The sequence below is a fragment of the Pseudopipra pipra genome, chromosome 3 (assembly GCF_036250125.1).
Source record: "Pseudopipra pipra isolate bDixPip1 chromosome 3, bDixPip1.hap1, whole genome shotgun sequence".
Classification (NCBI taxonomy): Eukaryota; Metazoa; Chordata; class Aves; order Passeriformes; family Pipridae; genus Pseudopipra; species Pseudopipra pipra.
The window spans coordinates 22475304-22493156 of record NC_087551.1 but is presented as its reverse complement, the minus strand read 5'-3'; the positions used below and the strand labels follow the sequence as shown (position 1 = coordinate 22493156).

The 17853-nt window shown below is 39.5% G+C and overlaps 1 protein-coding gene across 3 annotated transcripts in view; it reads left to right on the top strand.

Annotated features, from left to right (window-relative positions):
- The window catches only part of RPS6KC1 (ribosomal protein S6 kinase C1), an 87970-nt gene that overhangs the window by 38724 nt on the left and 31393 nt on the right, over positions 1-17853 (top strand). For all 3 annotated transcript variants that reach the window (XM_064648257.1, XM_064648253.1, XM_064648256.1), the window contains one exon: positions 7443-7535. In XM_064648257.1, coding sequence (XP_064504327.1) covers positions 7443-7535 — 93 coding nt within the window. The remainder of the gene's footprint in view (positions 1-7442; positions 7536-17853) is intronic.

The window sequence follows — 17853 nt, the reverse complement described above, 5'->3', positions numbered from 1 at the left end:
AACATTATGAAGAATTTTTGGTTTAATACAGGGCTGGTTTTCACATGCTTTCCTGCTGCTTACAGTTGATGAGGTAAACATTTTTTGTCATACTAAAGAATCTAAAGGTAAAGCAAAAAACCACACTAGAATGTAACATTTAATTTAACTTTTCCATGAGAATATTGCTTGGCCCTGTAGGGAGTGAGAAAGCTGTTGGTTTCTTCAGCTTAGCACATAGTGGTGTGTCAGAAGTGAGTCGAGCACATGATAGAAGAGGTCAGATGAATTTTCCACAGAATAAGTACTTAATTGTGCAAAGGTTATTCCTGATCCTTTCAAATGTCTCTCTTGGATATGCTGTTATGATCAACTCCTTCTTGATTTTTAGGAAGTTTCTGTACTATTCCCACTTTCTTAAGCAGAAACACCCTTATCTGTACTTGCACAAAAGACAAACACAGCTTGTTCCAAGATACCCTCAATAAATTTCTACTTTGCCCTTCCCCAAACAGTTCCTTTGGGACTTATCTGTTCTTACTTTAGACTTTTACTGCAGTCATGCTAAACTGTCTGTGATTGTCAATGACTGCCCTATTGTAGTAAGTACAAAAGCTACCAACTTCCTGACTCTCTACTTTAATATCAAGTGAGGACAAAAGGCGCAGAAGATTATTGCATCTTACTTTGCACAGATCTAAAAGTGCTTTAAGGAGACCACTGCTGCAAAAATGGGAAGGCTTCTAAAATCCGTCTAATAAGTAAATTAAAAAAGCAAGGACACTGTTCTGTAAGGATAGCTTTTTTTATGTTGAGAGCCCACAAGTACAATTTTGAGGATGTTCCAAATGGGATACATTTTGTGAGGTTTGGAGTCTTGCTGTTGCTATGAATTGTACTTTGAACAATTTAGTATTTTGGACTGATATGAACTCCTACCAGGTACTCTTTTCTTTGGGTCAAACGCCCCTGAAAATGGGGAAAAAAAAATATATTGAATGGAAACCTCAGTGTGTTTGGAAAGTGCAGAACAAGAGAAAAAACCCACAAGCAACCTATTTTTGCCTTTTTATAAGTTTAAAAATTAATTGTGGTTGAGAAGGAGGAAGAAATAGGTTGCATTTTTGTATGTGAACTTGAGAGGTAAAGTATTTCCTCTTTTATGCTGTACTAAGACACATGCCTTCTTTGCAGATCCAAAGAAAAGCAGATTTAATTGGAATAAGACAAGAAAAAAGAAGTGGTGAGAATAGAAAAGCATTCTCCTGTGCTGAAAATCAAAATGGACAAGTTATGGCAAACCTGATTTTGCACAAGCAAGATGTTGCACCTGGCTGATTCTCATTTTTACAAAAACCCCCCATGTTTCTATGATTTAGTTTTGGTTTTTTCCTAAGTTTGTACATTTATTTTTATGTCCTTTATTCGCTGCTCTTCATAATGCTTACATTTTACTTTTATCTTAGAGCTTTGGAATTTTCTGACATCAAGGGCAGATGGTGCTGATGGGTCATGATGGTTGTGTTGAGGAACAGCTTGTCTCTGAGCTGATAGCTGAAAGTTTATCAGGGGAAGGACTTCTCTCCAAAAGTTATTCTAAGGGTAGAGGTAGGAACCACAAAGAATTGGCACGCTCTGTGCTTTGGCTTAGTGGCTTAAGGAACATGAGGAATGTGACTCTTCCTTCATGTTAATTGCTGAACAGTCTTGAATTCTTGCACCGTAGTTACTGCTTATTCTTTGTACTGCCCAATATAGTTTATATTAAGAGTTTGCATGAATTTTTCCCCCTCATACAGACAGTGATAAGTGCACTGAAATGACCTGCACTTATATGCAATGTGATTCTTAGGAATCGAGACATGCAGATACTTTGTGTCCTTCTCCTAAAAAAATTAAGTCCATATTGTACAAGGTTAGTGCAGGACCTGGGCCCTATTAAGACTGGAAGAGTGCAGTTTTGTTATGGTAAGCATGGTTCAGTGCAGGGAATGTCAAGGGCAGTGAGGATGCTGAGACCATTCCTTGCAGGAGGAGGTCTGACTGATAGACAAACCTGGGCACTTAAGGCAGAGTGCTCTTGTTCATGATGTGATGTTACCAGGCAGAACTGCTTTGTCACCCATGTTTGCTGTAGATGGCTTTGTGTTTCCTGTTGTGCCCTTACAAGGAACCATCATGGTGATCAGCATCAGAACTAGGCTCACATGCCTTTCTTAGGCATGGAATTCTACTTCTTTTTCACCCACCAGGCCAGGGAACTGTCCAGCAAGGGAAGAGAGAAGCTCAGAAGTGCAGGTTGGGTTATTGCCCTGCACTTCTCAGCCTCTCGTATCTCCCAAAGGCTCAGGCTGCCAGCCATGTGCTGAGCCACATGCAGCGGTCTCAAAAGACTACCCATACCCCAAGCTACCCATTTGCCATCTGAACACCACATGAAGGCAAAGCACAGTGGCTTGCTTTTCTCTGAGGTCCTGGGGCAGGAGAAAGTGAGCCATTCTTTCGTGGCTGGAAATGCCAGACACTTGTCTCTTCGAAGACCAGATTTCCCTAGAGGCAAAAGTCTGGCATTTCAGAGCTGAGAAACAAAAATTATCTTTGGTGCCATGGAAACCAAACAAAGAACAACAGTACTTTGTTACTTTTCTTGCCTCAACAAAAATTCAGCAGTGTAGCCCTCAAGGATAGCATCCTTAGCAACCACCCTGCTGCTGGCAAGTGTGAGTGGTGAAGAGAGAAACACAAGAAGAGGGTGTTTGGAGAACCCTTGGCACTGTTAAAAAAAGGTTGTGGGTAGAGGGCTTAATGATGGATAGAAGATTTCTTAAAGCTGGAAAGAAACACAGGGAGCTGATGCAACTGTGACCGTGAACTGGAAACTCACTTGACAGAGTCTTGTAAACACTGAGAAAAGCCTTCCTGTGACCCATAAGAGTAGATGTGGGGACATCTTCTGGAGCTTGTAAACAGACATGTAGACCTTCTGGAAAAACAAGCTGCAGCAAATGCTGTCCGTCTCTTCCTCCTTTGGCACAGCACGGCAGCTTCCAGGACCTTCTCTTCGACAAACGCTCCAGAGCACTGTGTAATGGCAGCAGCGGGTCATTTTGCTTGTTCTCAAGCTGCATTTTCTCCTCTGCCCCTTTATAAGTAGCAGCTCTGGGGAGCCACCTCCAAGCCTGAGAGGGGGCTGTAGCAACAGCCTCTGAATCACGCTGGATTGACTGTCAGAAAGGTGAAGTCTTACATAGCTGTCAGCTGCAAAGCCCAGCGCAGCTGTCTGTACATGCTGTGGGTCCATTTTAACTTTGGTAGTTTTATAAAGCATACTTTTTCCCTCTTTGAAATTAGTTCTGATTCTACTCATGCCTAACTTCTTACATTCAGAGTTGTTTCTTTTCGCACTGTTATGAAAGCTATTGTCTTTTAAAATGTCAATTATTTTTGATTTTCAAAGCAATTTACTAACAAGAGGTACATGCAAGCCCGATGCCCAAACAGAAGAAACAACTTTCATTCTTTGTGGTTTTCATAAGATATCTTCCTAAAATTCTCATTAAATGTGCATGAAAATTACATGAAGTATAAAGAAAATGCACTGCCATAGTTCTGTGAGATATAAATTTAACATAAAATAAGAAATTCAGTCTCAAGGCTTCCAAGATCACATCCAAGGTGTGTCCCAGCTTCAGGGAAGATGCATTCTCCAATTGGTTCTCACTGAGGGCCTTCTGAAGCACACTGTAGTTTTCTGTCGTTCAGATGCCGGTAAAAATGCAACCTGCTTTTCTCCTGATGCACAGGTAGGAAGGGGCTGGGATGTTCTGCAACACCAGGAGAGCTGGAAGCACTTTCATACCCATGAGGCAGTGTATCTGCCACAAAACAAGGCATCTCCTTGCTGCCATTGAAGATCTGGCTATGCTACAGGTAGATAGTTATTGAAGTCATCAGACTCAGACCTCTGAATGGCAAGGGGAGATCGTATTTTGATGTGCAGCTCTGTGCTGGTGTTCATGAAAGTTCTTTTCTTTTTTCTTATCCTGAGGATCTGTGGTGAATGCTGTCAAAGGTGGCAGCATTAGCAGTTAAAATTAGCAGAGCTTTCTGGGTGAAAGAATGAAGAGATTAAAATAAAGATAAAATAATTTATTAGAGGAGATCTGGGGAAAACAGCAGTTGTGCTGAGAAAGCTCTGAGGGGGCAGTGCAAGGTGCATCACTGCTGGAGCACATGGGTTGCTTTGTGCAACCGAAGGAGGACCAGGACCTTATTTTTCACTGCATCCTGGGAAGCAGAGGGATGTAAGGAACTCCACAACAGGTGCTGGTATACCCCAGCCTGAGTTGTGCACGTGATGTGGTTCTTGGGATTGTCCTATGCAGAGCCAGGAGTTGGATGCGATGATCCTTGTCGGTTCCTTCCAACTCAGGATATTCTATGATTTCCCATCAAATGGTGTTTGTGTTACTGGGCTACGAAAGTGCTCTTGCCTTAAATGAGATTAATGTGAGAGGCCCTTCCTCTTGCCTGGCTGGTGGTATATTTCTCTTTCTCCCTCTGCTCTTATAACTGCTGGCCATGATGCCAAAGCTGAGGCAAGAGCTATTGCCACATTTCCTTTTGTGGCTTGCAAAATTAGAGCTTTCCAAAGGCAGGTGGTGGCCACAAGCTGCTGAGTCTTTGCAGAGACATCACAGTCAGCATCATCCTTTTCTATTTGCAATTAGCACATGATGCTGGCCAAAGGGTGATGGTGGGAGAGGAACTGATGATGCCAATCCTAACTCAGATAAATCCAACAGTGCAGCTCAGAGTGTAGTCTGGAAATAAAGGGCCTGACCACAGGAGAGATGATCCTGGGATACCTGTGCAGCATGCCAAGCATTTGGATAGGATGCTGAAGGTCTTTAGGCAGAGGTAGCCTGCCACATTCTTTAGAATACAAATGCCTTATTTCTAAAGGCAAACAAAGCTTTTGACTTTTTGTTACCCTCCTTCCTGTATTATTAATTTTTTTTTTGGTCCTCTGTTTTTGATGAGAGTGGTGTTTTTTAGTTATTTTTATTATTGCTGCCTAGATGCTGAGCTTGGATTTTTACTCTATTCAGAGGAGCAGGCAGTTTCATAGAGTGCTTAATTGCTGCAGTTCTGGGAATTGGGTATTTAGAGTTTGCTTCCGGCTTGCCTCACAACAGAATGTGATGCCTCCCCATCACTGGGCTCTACTATTAGACTTTGCAACAGTGAAACCAAAGTACTGTAAAGGGCAAAAAATAACCTGAAACTGATAAAAGTGGAGAAGCTATTGGGAGCTGTGGAGATGTAGATGTGATTGTAAATCCTTTTAAAGTAAGAAGTGACTGTAGAGTGCATATATGAAAAACAGTGTGTGTACACAGTATTGCGGACTGTGCCACCATTGGTCATACATTAGAGAAGGACCTAAAATATAAATAATGGGTTTTTTTGAGCTCTTAAGACGTAATGGGCGCAGGAATCTAATTGTATAGCATTATTAGACAACTATTAACTTCTGTAGAGATGTATGAACTTAATTCATGGTTGAAATGTTATTCATAAGAGAGAATTTTAAAAGCTTGATTATTGAGGAATAGTTATAAAATGTAATAACAAGCAGATAAAAGTGGAAATCTTTTATAGTAGTCTAGAGGATTTGGAATTGTTATCTTCCATTTAATGTATTCCTTAGAATGCTTTTGATATCTTGTCATGAATAAGTGTTAGCACAACTCTTTGTTTCAAAGGAAATATTTGATTATTGCCGAAAAATTGCACATTCTCAGAATGCTTTTAACAGCTTACTAGAATGTGGAACGTAAATTAGGTTTGGAGAAAAAAGTTCATGCAGAGTGTTCTTTTTTTTCTTCTTCTTCCTGCTGCAGCCTTCAGTTTTAGATTGTAGAATCTGGGCTGTTTTCTCCTAACTGCAGTTGGTACTTCTGCTTGACAGTGTTTACATTATGAAACAATTATGAGATCCAGACAAATAAATGAAGATAAGTAATGAACTCTTTTAAACATTGAGCCCATAAAAGCACACTTTTCTCCATGCTTTCTGAACATCTATTTATAACCCTTTCTTTTGAATTTTGTGTGCAATGCTTAAATAGGTACTGAGTTTTAGGAAGGAATTTGGAAGGAGAGGTTATTGACTGGCAACACAAAGGGACTTGTGTTTTGGGAAAGGCTTTGGCCTTTGGGAAAGGCTTTGAGAAAGGCTTTGGCCTTCGAGGATACTGCAGTAAGGATGTCAGAGGGGAAAAACTAGGGGGGGAGAAAATGGCACTGCCTAGTTCAGCATCTTGGAGTTTATGATCACAAGTGAAAAATTTTCATTTTCCCTGATAATTAAGCATTTCATTCACAGCATAATTGCTTAGCAGCCATTTTCCGATGTGACATAACTGTTACATATTGTCTCAGGATGCTGACAAATTAAGTAAACAACTTTTACGTCTTAGAAGCCTAAAAATCCAGGAGTTTCTCTTTCCTCTTCCTTTCCACCTTTGAGTGATAGAAATGTACTTGGGGAGGCCAGGTTCTGCTTAAAAGGAGTTTGGCATTCAACAGCTCTGCAAATGAAATTACCTTATTTGTGAGGAAGAGGTTCTAGTAGAAGCTGCATGTTGAATTTTTGGAGGAAGATCTAATGAATTCTCTCAGTTGGCAACCAGAAACTTCTGAAAATGTTTGTTAACATGCCAGAGGTATATGGGATGCTTAAGAGGTTGGTCTTTGTCCCAGAAGACTTCCATTTGAAATGCTGTTCCTGCTTTGGAGATGCAGGCTTTGAGTTTGCCCTGAAAAACTGCAAAACATAGCATGGACAAAAATCCATGCCTATTAGCATATTAACTACTTGAATAGTTAGCACATGCCAATTTTCTTGCTGTGGTGTTAATTTCTAGATTAATGATATGTAGCTAGCTACCTTTTTCTAAGGCAGTTTTAGGAATAATTTCTGTTGTGCACCTTATTATTAAATGGATTTCACAAAGCTCACCAGAGAGCAAGAGAACCCTGTTTATAATTCTATATTTTATGTTCTTCAGACTTTAAAAGCCTCTAATTTGCTTTCTCCTCCTCAGTGATCTCTGAATTATTTTGTACCCAGAATACCTGTAAGGCTTTGATTGATTATTATGATGTGGTAAGAACCGAGTAATCAATTGCCAGGTTCCATTAAGCATAGCAAATATAAAAATTCATTATTTTTTTTGTTTTTTAAATTTTTGTTTTCACTGTTATCTCGACTTTTATTTACTTGCAAGTTGTTTTTTTTCCCCCCACTAAGGACAAACAGAAAACTTCTCCTTTCATATTCACTCTCTGTGATTTATGATAAATTTAGTTTCCTTCGGCCTGGCATTTGCTTCAGCAGGCAGTCTTCCTTCAAGTACCACCCTGATTGATGTATAATCTTTGATATCTTCCATTAGCCTCCAGGATCACTAAGTTCAAGGCCCTCTTGGAACCTAAGGAGCCCTGCCGAGGAACTGAAGACCTTCAGAGTCCTTGGGGTGATTGACAAGGTAATTCTTCAGTGTCTCTTCAAGAATTCAGTCATAAATCGACTGCATGCTGACATTTTGTCTTTGAAGCTGTGGATCTTAAGGATATGAAACAAAAGGGGAAAATGACTCAAATGCATCTGCACTTTAAAATAACAAAAGTAGAAGAAAAAAAGGCTTTTATCTAAGCAATTCATGTAAGGTCATGCAAAATGTATTTGAGCTAAAGGATAAGGTACATGTTTGGTGGCATTCAGTAGGCTGAGGCCTGTTTTTCAAAAATGAAGTCATAGTTACAATACTGGGGTAAGGACGAGTTGATGTTTTTTCAGTTGAACAGTCTGGTGGATACTTAAAATATAGGAGGATAGAAATTCCTGCTTTTCAACTCTTACTTGAAATGGGGACTGGGGACACATACAACTGTTCTCCTTCCCTGAGAATTTGGAATTGAAATGTATTGCCAAGACAGAGATTCAGCAATGAAGCCAAGCTTATTTTTGAGTCATGCAAATAATGTCTTCCAAAATCCCAGGATAATACCCCTCTGTAAACAGTAAAGGACCATACGGAGTTTTTGCAAGCCTAATTAAGAGACCAGAAGAATTGTTGCATCTTTTTGATAACACTGATTAGCATTACCTTACCAAATACTTTTAAGATTATGTATTATTATTCAGCAACGTGACAGTGGCTAAGGCAGACTGTAATGGCTTGTTTCCTTTTTGCTGTGCCAAGTCCCTTTTGCCTTTTGATAGTTCCTAATGTGGTCCATGGTTTGTGTGTGAGATGGTGGTGCATTTGTAACTTGCATCAGAAAACCTGTAGCTTATCTCTTAAGGTCTGTATTTCTTGGTTTCTTTTTCTTGTTGGACTGACCCTAGCTATTGGGACTGATTTTTGGTTTTCTTTGCTTGTTTTGTTGTAATTGTGTGTATAAGTTGATAATTTCTCCTCAGAGGGCTATATACCTTAGGTATTATGGTTGCTTTTATAGCACACAAGGTTTTCTCAGCCCTGACTTCATATTCATTGTATCTTCTTTCCTCAGTTGTAAGTACAGAATTTAGCCTGTATTTCACTCTGTATACATATCAGAGACAGGTTGGGAAGACCACCTATCTGTTGCATTAGTAGGTGCTAGCTAAATTAGTAGCCGTTAAATGGATGCAGTAGGCATGGATTTTGTGAATTAGTCTGACAATGTAAGCCTGCAGAAGTACTGGAAATGGATCAAGAAAGACCTTCTCAGTATCTCTGTTCTTGTATAAGAATAATGAACATCTACTGGAGAAGATTCTTGATCACAATGAAACTTTTGGACTTCTTGGTTGTACCAGGTCTCCTTAGATCTCTCTGAGCAGAGTTTCAGTAAGTGTTCCAGGTGTGAGCTAAACGTGTCCAGATCTTTGAAGCAGAGTTGGGAAGAATCAGGCTTCTAAAGATGACAAAATAAAAGATCTGTAGTGTCAGAGATGTGTGTGAGGAGCAATAGGCCTGTGGATACAGCTGGTGTGCTTGTGTGCAAACAATATCATAGGGCTCAGAGTTCATGTTTAATTATTGTATGGAAAAGGGAAATTCTTTCAGGTGTCTTTGTACTCTGCGTTCCTGCTTCCACATTCTCCTTGTCACAAACTTAATCTTATTCTGAGTATGCTGCCTTTTTTCCTTATATTTCTAGGTGTTTATAATGTTGTGAGCCAAATGAAAAACTGCTCTAAGCCCAGATGTCCAGAGCATGTTCTATTTGGTTTGATAATGCATACACAAAATGCTCGTGAATATGAAGCAAAAGTGTGCATGTGTGTCTGTGTGATGGAGATGATGCCCCTGCCTTTGGTTTCAAGCACCATCTTGCTTCCTTCCTCACCATCACTGTTATTTGCCTTCTTCTCTGCTTGCATATGCCCTAAAGCTCACATCATGGAGAAATCCAAATCAAAGTGTAAGTATACTTACTGGAGCCAAGTAGATGACATAGCATGCTTGTTCTTGAAAATGGATTTTGATTTTCGTGGCCAGCATTGAAGATGCCTTGCTTTTGGGCACGAGGCTGTAACTGGTTCAGCATCACGCAGAGTTTTGCCTGAAAATACTCTCCTATTCTAACCCTGAGATAGCTGCTTTGGTTTCAGCAGAACATGGGTGTGTGGATAGTAGTGAGCCACTGGGATTGTAACTGCTGGCTTGCCTAATCCTGGGCAAGACTGGCTCAAACACACTGTGTTAAGAAATGGTGTTGGTTGCTTTGCAGACTTTTTCTCCCACTGCTGAAGCCCAGAGTGGTGTCTGCCTGCTACAGTGCTGCCTCGAGAAAACCAACTGTTAACCTTCCCTCCATCAAATGCTGAAAGGTTCAGTGCCTTCCCTTAGAGTAATGTCTCTCTTTGTTCTTTTTTTTGAAGCCTCTTGAAGTGTTTTGAGTTGGCTTCATTTTCACAGACAAAATGCTTGTTGCAACCTGAAACTCTGGGTTTTTCAACCTGTTTTAGACCAGGCAGAATGGTTAGATATTTAATTTTAGCCTAGTTTATTCCCAATGTGCAATCTTTCTTGCCTTGTCTGCCCTTTCACCTTTCTTGTCACCTTAATAATTTTTGTTGTGTTGACCCTTTTCTGTTGAATCTGAGGGAGTTAGAGATTTTAGGATTATTAAACTCCTTAAATTATTGTGAAAATTTGGAGAAGAATGACCATATCTGCGCCTTGCCTCCCATCTCCTGCAAAGGCTGTGGTATAAATCTGACTATTTTAGTAGACCAAAGAGAACCTACACTTTGCTTGAGAAAAGCAGTTTTCTTGAATTCTGCTGCTGCTGTGTTTGCTCACTTCATGGTGTCAAAAGTTAACGAGGTGGTGTTTGCAGGTATTTTATATGTTTATTATGTTAAGAGTCTGCCTGTGAGTAGGTTTCTGAAAATAAAGGTTTAATGTAATGATAAAGGTGGCTTTTGTCCTGCAAACGTTGTGGAATCTGAGGTGCTGCAGATTGGGCAGCAAAGCTCTCATTAGTGTTAACAGAGGTACAGCCCTGAAAACAAACTAATACCTAAATATTTTAGCTGCTGTTATCACCAACCAAGAATGATCAATTATTTTATCAGTTCATGTACCTTAAAGCAGAAAACTTCTTTTTGGAATAGGAGAGAGTTTTGCTTTCAGAATTTGCCTAATTAAAAATCAAGGTTGCAGATTCTGTGCTGAGTTTCTGCCCCAGGCAAATCTTTCCTTTGAAGCTACAACTGGCCCCTAAAGAAACGACTTTGTTATGGTGCTGCTGGATACCTTCACAATGCTGTTTCAAACCCAATTTCTTATTCTTTAGAACCCTCTGTTATTTAGATTCATTCAGTTTAAAGATTCATCTTGAAAGCAGAGTGCATTAAGTAATAACTATGCCTCTGTAACCAATGACTGTCTTTTATGTCTTTTCTATCCCCTCCCCTGGTCCCCCATCAAGCCACACTGTCCGTACTGGCACTGGTGTGACTGTGATCAGTTCTTCCACAGATGTCTGTACATTTGAGCTTGTTGTCCAATACACTATTTGTCAAGCTTTATTATGAAACCTTAAAAAATAAAATATTCTCCTCAGGGCCTTGCTAAAATTCTTTTGGGAGTTTCTGAGAAGGATTCTGTGGGTAGATAACTTTTTTTTAAGAACTGGAAGCAATTCTGTTAATCTTGAGTATAGATTTTCTTTGTGGCTGTTTGTACTATCTTCAGAAGTCATAATTCTGGTGGTTGTACATTTTGGTGAATCGACTTTAAAAACATGCAGAAAAACTAACTCAGTATTATTAATTATTTATAAAGTGTGATTACTGCTTTTCTGCTTGATGAGTGGCAATGCCAAAAAGCAGAAGTATTTAGCATGTATGTCAGCTTCACGTGCATAGTGTGCAGATCCATATTTGAATTCAAACAGGTTATGGCTACCTTTAATAGAATTTAATCAGAGGGTGGGAGAAACAGGCTCTTCTTACGGCAGCGTGTGTATTGTGCAAGAATAACGTAGGACGTAGGTAACTATGTTCTGTTAGTATTTGTCAGAAACTTAAATGTTTGGCCTTTTGAGGTGAGATTAAAGACTGTTGCAGCTGTGAACCTGAGTTGACTGTAGCAGATGTTTTCTCTCACCTGGCTCTTGGGTGCACTCTACCAAGCATCTTCAGATCATCTGATGGGTTTGAATGAGTGGCTGTGTGTGCATGAGAGGTGTGGGGGGAAGGGAGCTGTAATAAACTTACAAACATGGCATAATGGAAAATAGCAGTGGAAAAGATGGTTGAAAATCTGAAACTGAGTAATAATAGTAACTATTCATACGAATAAACTTATAAGAGCTGGTTTTCTGTTTTGATAACCTTGTCGTTTCTGAAGTGATTTGCCAGGTCCTACAAAATCAAATCAACTACAGAGTTATCGGCAAAACTGATTTCTTGGCTCCCTAACTTCTTTTCCCTGCTGCTGTGGGATTATTCCTAACTGCAGTCAGGTTTCAAGCCCCACGTAACAAAGCTTACTGAACTTTAAAACACAGTCTCTCTGCCAGCTCGTAAGAGTCCTGTCCCTTCTTCCCTACCCTCAAACACCTGCCGCTTGTTTTCCTGAAATCGTTCCATTTATACTAATCTGAATGTTTCTGAGTATTTGTTGGTATAACCCTAGCTTCTTTCTTGTTTGTCTCACTAAAGTTTCTTTTGGCTTTAGTGAATGTTTTATTTCATCTGACATAAAACAGTCTTAAGATTTGATAGAGTAACACAAATTTTGCCCTTGCCTTTAGAAAATAGAAATTAAAATATTGGATGTTCCTGTGCAGGCCGAACTATATGTATCTTTTGGCCTCCAGAAAGAAATAATTTGTAGAGATATTTTCTTTTAAATCAAAATAATTTTAAGTTTATCTTCGTAACTGTTACAAAATTGCTTAGTACGATGTCAGTGGCATTTCATATTCTAAAATGCATTCTCTAGTAAAATCTGCCAGGTATATTTTCTAGGTTAATATTTCACCATTTTTAATTTATTGGCCAGTTTTTATTTTGCTCTAAGAAAATGGACCTTCCTCTTTGCTACCAACCAACTTAAAATATTTAAAAATTTGAATTTGAATATATGCTTCTTTCTTAGCATTTTCATTATTTAAAGCTGCACCATTTGTCTTATAAGTACACTATTATTACAAGTCATAGAATACACGAGCTATAAGTTCCTTAGAATAATGGTTTGAAAGGAGGAGTAATTGCAAACTGAAGATAATTCATATTGCACAGGTACAAGGATAAGCAATAATCATATTTTCCATACATATTAGCCAAATGTAATCTCTTTTTGTAACGACAGAGGGAGACGAGTGAGAGTCTGGGTGGTGTAATCTGAAAAGTGACAAGAATAAATCTGTGCTAAGCAGATCTTTTAATCCTGGTAGCCTTGTGACAACCAGCACAGTTGAGGAGACTGAATTGCACCCCTTCTTCTGCCTCATCACTGCAACTGTGTCCTGAGAGCAGCACCAACTGTGTGCCAGACCCTGTTGAGGTTTTCTTGTGGTCTCAAATACTCACCCCTAGGATCAGGTGGACAGCTTGTCTCGTTCCGTGTTGTCTGTCACAACCTGTAACTGGATTTTCCAACTGGTGGGGTAAATGCAAGAAAAAAATCATAGATGATCATCTGATACAGATTCAAGTTTGTAGGACTTCTGTTAGAGTATCTATCCTGTGATAAAAGTACATTTGTTTAGCAGATAATGACCAGAATTAATAGATGACCCACTGGTGACATTATTACATGATGTGTTTTCAGTGTAGAGTGGCAATTTAATAACAAAATGGAGCTGGTTTTAAAGTAATCCCTTAGCTCGGGTTTGTCTTCAAAATCTTTCTGTTGTCTGGTACTGCAGTAAGAGATTCTATTCAATTTTCTTTGATCAGTCATGAGCTGTTTTTCAATTGTGTCAGTGAACTTAAAGTTACATTTTTGCAAGCAAATGTGTTAATGTGTTTGTTTTGATTAGTGTTAAAAGCTGATGAAGTAAATAAAAAGCACAAGTATGTTCTGAACTATGTCCTGAAAGAGTGGAGGCAAGAAAAAAACCAGTATGAGATGCTGGACAGGGGAGAAGGAAGGGGAAAAAAAAATCCCAGAAATGAAAGAGGAGCTGGGGAAGCAAATGTCTGCAGCGTGACAGGATTTATGCGTTTATGTTAAAGCCACCTGCAGGAGAGCAGTGCAGTTAGAGCAGCCCTTAGTTCTTCTAGAGCCGTCCCCCGCGACCTTGGTTGGGTGCTCGGTGGGGTAACTAATGGTTCACCATGTTCTTTTTTCCTGGTGACTTGCCTGTTGCCTGCCTCTGGGTCTGTGCTTCCCCTTATGCTGACTTCTGCAGTATTCCTTCAGTCTCTTATCTCAGGGCTTTGATGCATATGTTCTGAAGGTGGCCACCGTGACTTTGGGTGGCAGCAGATGGTAAACCTTCAGGCTGCCACCGGCTATACTGGTGTTAAGTTGGAAACTTAACGTTTGATGAAGAATCAGTAGTGCATATGAAAGAGCTTTTACTGCAGAAATATCTTTTAATTAAAAAAAATTAGCATACTGAAACATTTGCTAATTTCTGTGCATTTAAAGGATCCTAAAATTAACTGTTTTCTTAAAGCTAGACTATGGTTATTTACCAGGCAGGTTTTATTTTATTTTTCTCCAATTAATTGTACCTACTATATTGAATTGAATTTAATTTATTTTCCACTAAGCTTTTGGATACGCTGTAAATCAAATCTAAGAAGCTAATTTTTTTAAGTAGCTGCTGTCAGCATCGGAATTAACCCTTGACTTAGGGAAAAAAAAAGGAATTCACCAGTAGAAAATCCTATTTGGCATCATGGAGGGGTATTGCTATCTACCACTTTACTGAGATGCTGTCATGCAGCGCTGCTGTGTTCACTTGTATTTTGGGATGTACCCGAGAACTCAAGGGCTTGTACAAAATTAGGGATGTCTGTGCTGCTGAAGACACTTGTTTACATTAGATATTTATTTGTGGTCATTGCTTTTTGCATGTCAGTGTTTTTGGCCATGCCGAAGTTGTCATCAATGAAAAAAACTAGGAAAGAATAAGCAACAGTGCCATGAAAGCCAGTGTGATATGTAGACCTTGACTCTGTTCATACATTACTGTTACAAATAGGATTTTGCCTTGTCTCCTTTTGTGTCCCAGTGTAGTTTGCTCAGTGGCCAGGAATGCTCTGCTGTGCATTCTCCCTCCTCCCTGAGATAGAATGCTGAATGTTACAGCTGACAGCTCACTGTTAGGAGATATCAAATATTACAAGTTACTCAGTAGTCATCATTGGTGAAAGAGGTTCCATCAGCTTATGTGAGCTAGAAGCAGCCTGGTCTAATCCCAGCATCTCTGTGTGATCTGCTCTGGAGAATAAGAGTTATGTCATAGGGAATGCTCTGTGGAATTCCATTTTGTCCCATTGTGCCACTAGTGTGGAGACTTGTCACTTTACATTTTAAAAAGAAATTTTAGAAAAAGAATTACTGAAGCACTCCCTTTTGCAATGGGAAAGAAGTGTGAAGGAATGCCAACAGGAAAGACTTGTTGCACCACTATCTAGAAATTGGCTGTAAAGCATGAGGTGAGGAGAGTGAGTTGGCATCTGGGTCAGTGGCAGGCTTACAGGTATGCCCTTCTGCAGCAGCCTGGCAATGCATCCAAGAGCTGCTGACCTTTCTCTGCTCTGGATGCACGATAAAAGTCAATCAAATATACTTGTGACCCCCTCTTTCCTGGACTTATCCCTTTCTGAAATGTCAGTTTTCTGATAGCAGTTTGTTCATTCATGTAGCCCTTTAATTATCTAAAAGAATCTGGTTAAACCACGTCTTTGTAATATGCATGCAGGCTGCTTTCCCTTGAAGCAGGTTTTTGACTTGGTAGGTCCATGTAAAGTCCACAGTCTGCCAGGGCCAAATGGAACATCACTAGATGAATTTCTAAAGTTACTTTTATGGCTCTTCCTGGGGCTTCTTGGCATCCGTTTTGAGAGAAACAGTCTTGCAGAAAGGTTGACATTGAATCAACAAAGAAATAATTGGCCATAAAATGAAGTGGAGCTGTAGATGAGATGTTAGTCACTTGGGGAAGGTATGGTGCTTGATGGGAAGCAGAAGAAAAGAACCTGGTTAGTTAGACTGGGTATGTCTAACCTAGTCCAGCTAGGTAGTTAACCTCAAAGGCATACTGATACCAGTTGTTGTTATTAGAGTTATAAAACTGTAGCTGCTACATCCATTTTGATGTTATAATATAACAGCAGATGAAGCCAGCCCTAAAGGGACCTGTTGTCTGCTTTGTTCGCGTTACTGGTCCTCATTCTATATGTCGTCTTATAGGGTGAGGGCTCAGTAATCTGTTCTGTTGCACCATATGCTAATACAGTGCTGATAAGCAAGTATGAAAAATGAAAGGGAGGAATACATTAATTGTATTTGTGCAATAAGCTATGCTATCAAAGGTAATTATTTCATGACAGTTTTAGTTATAGCAGTTGTTTTATCATGGAATAAAAGATGGCTTTAGGAGCCTTTTATTGGAAAGACAATTGTATCAAATTAGTACCAAATTAGATTTTTGTCTTTATAAAGGTGAGCAAACCCATGAGCAGTTTTTAAATTGGTGTCTTCTACTCTACAAATGAACAAATCCTGTTTGAGGGTTAAAGAAGCTATTATTCTGTCCTTTATGCTGACAGCTTCATTACTGATTGGCCTACTGTTGGTATTAAAAAAATGTTTGGCTTCTTATGATCTTTGTGCATGCAACTATCATATTAATACAGACCATGGAACTGTTCATTAAGAAATGACTTCAAATGAGGTTGATGCTTGTAAATCTGGAGAGATACAGATGTTAAATGCTGCTATTCCTTTTCATATACAACCGTATGGCTAATAATTTCCAAGTGGCTAAAGCTCTTGTTAGCAAGAGTGCTGGTGTGTTAAGAATGGCCCTATAAATAACTTTAAGAACTCAAGTTGAAGGTGCTTCTTTTAAAGACTATTGTTAACTAAACATTATTGCCAAACAGATGGAAAGCATTCACCAGCCTGATGTTTTTAGGTCTAATTATATTATCGCCAGTCCTGTACGGCTCAGTTGAAGAGGTGTATCCAGAGGCCAATTTATAATCATTTAGCCAACACCTGTTTGGGAGATATTGACAGTCAAAGGGCACATTTAAAAAAAAAATCACATATGTTCTCGTATTTATTACCTCAATGTGAACAGTGTAGGTACAAACAAACTTGGGAGAAGAGGAAGGAAAGTGACTATAAACACATAGATGTTTCCAACCCATTTTTATCTTATTTTGGCACCTCTTGTGAAGTGGATTTTACTTTTCTCTTGTTCTGTTGGTTTTCTTTGGTTGGTTGGTGTGTTGTTTTGTTTTTTTTTTTTTTTTAAATTTTAATTTTACATCTTTTGGTTAAACAAGAATAACAAAACCAGTTGTACAGTTACTTATTTAACTGTTTTTCACTCTTACTGAAAGACCCAGGTAAGAGGCCTGAAGAGTTGTTAGGCAAACTCAGTGGTCTGGGAATATCTGTCTTTCCCTACCATGCCCTTGACATGGAAGCTGTATGTCATTCCTTTGTCAAAAAATCTCAGTAACACCAACTTCTGTTTGGATTTTTTTGTTTTGGCTTTTTTATTTGTTTGGTTTGGTTTAGTTGTGGTGGTTGTACTTTTTGTTTGTTTGTTTTGGTATGTTTGGGGGTGTGTGTTTCTTTTTGTTTGGTTGATTGGTTTTGGTTTTGGGGTTTTTTTTGTGAGAAGATATAAACCAAATTTTAAAATTGCGTGCAGCTCTAGTAAAAGAAGAGATCTTTGAGATGGAGGTGTCTGTGACTTTATTTCTGTTGGTGAAATTTGATGAGAGAGAAATGCTTAGAAAAGACTTCAGTTCTTCATCTCTTGCTTGAGATGCAATAGGGAGAGATGGAGGGCAGTGTTTGAAACGTGGCCATCCCAAAGGGCAAAGCCCCTACCTGCGAGGAAGCCAGCACAGCCCTTCCCCCGGAGAGCTCCCTTCTGGCCTAACTGCCGGGCCTTTGGCACGTCTCCACCTCACCTTGCTGTGGGCACTGCATGGGACAGATGTTCCCACAATTCCCTTGGCGTGAGGAAAGTCAGCATTTCAGCCTGGTAGACATCACCCTTTCAGAGACAGCAGGGCATGGCTGCATTGCTACTCCACACAGCAGGGACATAAGGGAGACTGTGTGTTGTGTTGCCCTTCTGTGACCTGGTGAATCC